At 43.1% G+C, this 4,585-nt stretch overlaps 1 protein-coding gene across 1 annotated transcript; it reads right to left on the bottom strand.

Annotated features, from left to right (window-relative positions):
• Positions 1-78: 78 nt before the first annotated feature.
• On the bottom strand, positions 79-3,830 carry ddx56 (DEAD (Asp-Glu-Ala-Asp) box helicase 56; the record flags this gene model as incomplete). Its single annotated transcript, XM_042480937.1, has 6 exons — positions 79-196; positions 686-829; positions 1,905-2,146; positions 2,279-2,369; positions 3,406-3,576; positions 3,676-3,830. Coding segments are annotated over 6 exons (921 nt in total), but the record flags the coding sequence as incomplete, so codon positions are not given.
• Positions 3,831-4,585: the final 755 nt, after the last annotated feature.

Below are 4,585 nucleotides of genomic sequence, written 5' to 3'. Positions count from 1 at the left end.
CTGTTAAAATCTTTACGATATCCATCCGCGCTCACATAATCCTGACGTGAACAGAGTGCAAATGACCCGAAACACAACTCACCTTCCAACTCGATGAATGTACGACTCGACGGTTGTGGGGAAATCAAAGTTGACGACGTTGGCCACATTTTGGAAGTCAACGCCTCTGGAGACGCCGTACTCTTTGTCCTTCGTCCTTTAAAAACACCATTCACAAAAAAATCATCAACACGTCCTCAAAACATGCACTGATGCCGTTAAACTCCCGAAACTACAAACTACGACCTTCTGACATCACGTGAATGCAGCGTAAGGTCGAATGCTCACTGTTAACGTCTGAAAGGTGCACGTGTTGATCAAGTTTAGTTAAATTTAAACTTAATTAACACAACAACCAGAGTCTCCTGTTTGTTTGAAGTTGCTAAATTATTCTTGCAGCGTGGTTTTCTTACTTTGTCCATCAACATTTACACTTCAGGAGACTCAAAAAGCTAAAGAGACGTTTCTGTCCCACCAGTCAAACTGTGCCACCGTGTCGCTCTTTAAAGGACACTGTCGTAATTCACACTGAGGCCCATAAAGAATCTTAGACCCAGTCCAGAGTTAGATTTTGAGTCTGAAACAGCACGTTTGCACACTCATGAGAGCAAACCCAAAACTTCCCCTCAGATCCCCTTCGTCTCACCTTCCTCCTTTCTCTGCGCTCTTCTTCTTCTTCCCTTTGCCTGGCGTTGTCTGCGGAGCGGCCGTGGGGTCAGACAAACTCAGCTCGTCTGTGGCGATGATGTAGTCGTAGAAGCCCTGATTAAACTGAGTGATGATGTGACACCTGCAGAGAGACATAAACACGAACACAAAGACACGGTTAACGTGTGGACTTAATAAACTGCTGTACAGACATTAAGCTGAACGCAATTTCAGCTGACGTTTTGTTTATGTGTGGTAAGTGTCTAAGCAATATCATATAAGCAAGATTTTTAATGCATGATACTCAACTTACGGCCCGTGGGCCTAAACTGGCCCCTGACAGGGTCCCAGGCGGCCCCCCAACCATTTTCTAATTCTCAATAAAAATAAAGTGATTGACACTGTGAACTGTTTTTGTACTTTTAGTCTCTATAAAAGTGTCCGAGTGCATGAAACAGCATCAAAATAGAGCTTGTTGATCAAAAAAAAGTGCCAGTAGGATCCCCCACACCTGCGACAGAGGTCCTCGCTAAGACATTAATGTCCTAAAATCATAGAAATGTCCTAAAACCTAAAAATGTCCTGAAATTATAGAAATGTCCTATAATCCCAGAAACATGCTTAAATCCAATTAACTTCCTAAAGTCAGAGAAACATCCTCAAATCTGAGAAACGTCCAAAGATCCTAAAAATGTCTTAAAATCCTTGAAACGTCCTAATATTGTACAAACGTCCTAAAATCAGAGAAAACCTCCTATATATCGTAGAAATGTCTATACTAAATCCTAAAATCCAAGAAATGTTGTACGATCATATAAATGTCCTAAAATCCTAAAAATTTCATTAAATTCAAGAAATGTCCAAATAACTTACAAATGACCTAAAATCTGAGTAACATCCTAAAATCATATTAACATCCCAAAATCTTAAAAATGTCCTAAAATCCAAGAAACGTCCTGAATTTCAACGAAACCTCCTATATATCATAGAAATGTCCATACTAAAATCCTCAAAAGGTCCTAAAATCCAAGAAACATCCTAAAATCCTACAAATAACCTAAAAGTCAAGTAACATCCTAAAATCATATTAAAGTCCTAAAATCCGAGACATATCCTAAAATTTAAGAAACATCCTAAAATCAACATCCTTCAGTTTATCACAAACACTCGACATCAACACATCTCATCAGGAAGACAAAGTGTCCCCTCTGTCTCACCTGGACTGGACGGGCAGCTCGGAGTTGAGCACGCAGGCGGGGATACCAAACTGCTCCAGGAACAGTTTGACCCGGTAACATCGGTCCACGGCGCCCACGAACACCAGCGTCTTGCCCTGGACCAGCCGCAGCTTCAGCAGCGTGTAGATGAGCAGGAACTTGTCCTCCTCCTCACACTTGATGCTGAACTGCTGCAGCTGGCTGCTGTCGGGCAGCTGAGAGCCCTGCAGCTTCAGGATCACCTGAGAGGACAAATGTCCAGGTGTGAGGACAGAAACACAGACCCAACACTCACTGGACCAGAATATCTGTCCTCTCTGTAACAAAATAAACTGTGCAATGAAAAAGCTGGGTGATAATGGGAGTGACATTACAGGATTGTGCAGCAGCAGCTCCTTTAAAGCCTGAACGTCCTCAGTGAGCGTCGCCGACATCAGAAACGACTGGTAGATCTTCGGCAGATGGCTGTTAAAACACAACAACCAAAAAATCACGACAAGTTACTTTTAAAGGAGGGTTAAATCAAACCTGCGAGTGATTCTGCCCTCCAGAGGTCAAACATAACAACTACAACTATGAAAATCAGGGATGCGCCATATTTATCAGCCCGGAAATAAGAATAATATAATTTTGTATGTTGTTGTTGCCATGGTTTCGCTCCTCCAGCACTACACACGCTGCATTATGCTGCGTGTCAAACTGCTGCTGGATCAGTCCACGACATGTCATCAGTCAGCAGCAGGTTTAACCCTTTGTTTCTTTTTCTTTCGTCTCCGCACTCAGGTGTCTCCGCACTCAGGTGTCTCCGCACTCAGGTGTCTCCGCACTCAGGTGTCTCCGCACTCAGGTGTCTCCGCACTCAGGTGTCCGCCCCGCTCTCAGTCTCCACCGGTGTCTCCGAATGTCCGCCCCGCTCTCATTGTCCGCTGGTGTCTCCACTGGTGTCTCTGAATGTCTGCCGTTGTCTCCGCCAGTGTCTCTGAATGTCTGCCGTTGTCTCCGCCAGTGTCTCTGAATGTCCGCTCCGCTCTCACTGTCCTTCAGGTGATCTCAGTCTCTTCTAAGACACCATGTGAATGTCTCGATCTGGTCCTGATTCTGTCATTTATTAGCGTGCTCGCTGCTCACAGTAACCGCTGAACACTGGTGTGAGCAGCCGCCGTCTCTCCCCTCCTTCTGCTCCGTGTGTGTGACGGGGACATGATGAGAGGACATGATGAGAGGACACGCTGGACGCGGTGTGAGTTCAGGTGTAGTGAGTCTCCAGCTCGGTTATGCTGAAGGAATAAACTGATATCTGATGTTTGATTCCCTCCAGCCTTCTCAAGTGTCTCCCGGCATTTTCCCGTTTTTGAAACAAATCAAGAAAATGTGCTGATTTGGTTAAACTCTCACTGAACGGGGACGATGATCTTTCTGGCGGAAAACTAAAATAACTTTTAAACCGTGTGCAGCTACACTGAAGAAAGTGAATAAAATCAGACTGTGTGTTTCTTCTCACCACAACAAGTTCTTCAGGTCGGCCTCGAAGCCAAAAGAGAAGAGCAGGTCGGCCTCGTCCACCACCAGCATCTCCAGGGACGAATGCAGGACCAGGTTCTGGGCGTTGAGGTGGGCCAGCACGCGGGACGGCGTCCCCACGACCACGTCGGGCTTCTCCATTAAGATCGGCCTGTTCACACAAAACAAACGGTTTAGAGCGGTGCAGTCTTTGCTCTCTGCTCTGGTGGATACAGAAACACGTGAAATGTGTTTGCATTTATTTACTGACCTCTGTGCCGACAGGTCGGCTTTCCCCGTGATGTCGGCCACGCGCACGTCCCTCGAGCAGTACGCCGTCAACTGCCTCACCATGGTCTGAACCTGCTGACCCAGCTCTTTGGTGGGAACCAGGATCAGAGCGCGGACGTCCTGCTCACGGACGCTCTGAAGAGGAAGACAACACGAACAGAGTGAGCGGTCAGGAGGACGAAGAGGACGGACAACGGAGAAAAACTTATTGATCCACTTGGGGGGGACAGTGGTTCGTTACAATCACTCTGATGCCAGAACAGAGAACGGTGCATTAAATATACATGTAAAAATAGAAACACAGTAATAGCAAACAATTAGCAATAAAATGTAAATATTCTAAAAAATAAAGAATCTTTAAAAAAAGAAAGTATATTAAAATATACATGTAAAAACAGAAATACGGTAATAGTAAACAACTAAACTAAAAATAAAGTGCAATATGTTGAGTATGTAAGCGTGTAAAAATATAAAAGTAAAGAAATACAGTAACAGAGAATTAGTATTAGTATGTGAATATTTATAACATATATAATGTGATGAATGTGTGAAACGTGTAAAATATAACACAGATTTAAAACTAGTATCTAAGTTCAAAATACAAAAATATAAATATGTGTGCAATGCTACAATGAACAACACATATATATATATATACAAAAGTAAGGATAACAATAAAAACATGTGCAATATGACTAGAACCAGAACTCTTTTTAATAACCATTTTAGAGAGTGCAAAGCTTAATAAGACACTAGTTACAAAAAAAAGAACATGTAGTTTAAAATAATACATCTAAAAGCGGGAAAAAGTAAGAAAATCAGCAACAGGCTGCATGCACATTGGCATACAAAATTAAAAATTAAAAAATAAAACAAAATTAAATTAAATT

The sequence above is a fragment of the Plectropomus leopardus genome, unplaced genomic scaffold (genome assembly GCF_008729295.1).
Source record: "Plectropomus leopardus isolate mb unplaced genomic scaffold, YSFRI_Pleo_2.0 unplaced_scaffold26809, whole genome shotgun sequence".
NCBI lineage: Eukaryota > Metazoa > Chordata > Actinopteri > Perciformes > Serranidae > Plectropomus > Plectropomus leopardus.
Note: the sequence above shows the minus strand (reverse complement) of the source record. Positions and strands in the feature narration are given on the sequence as shown.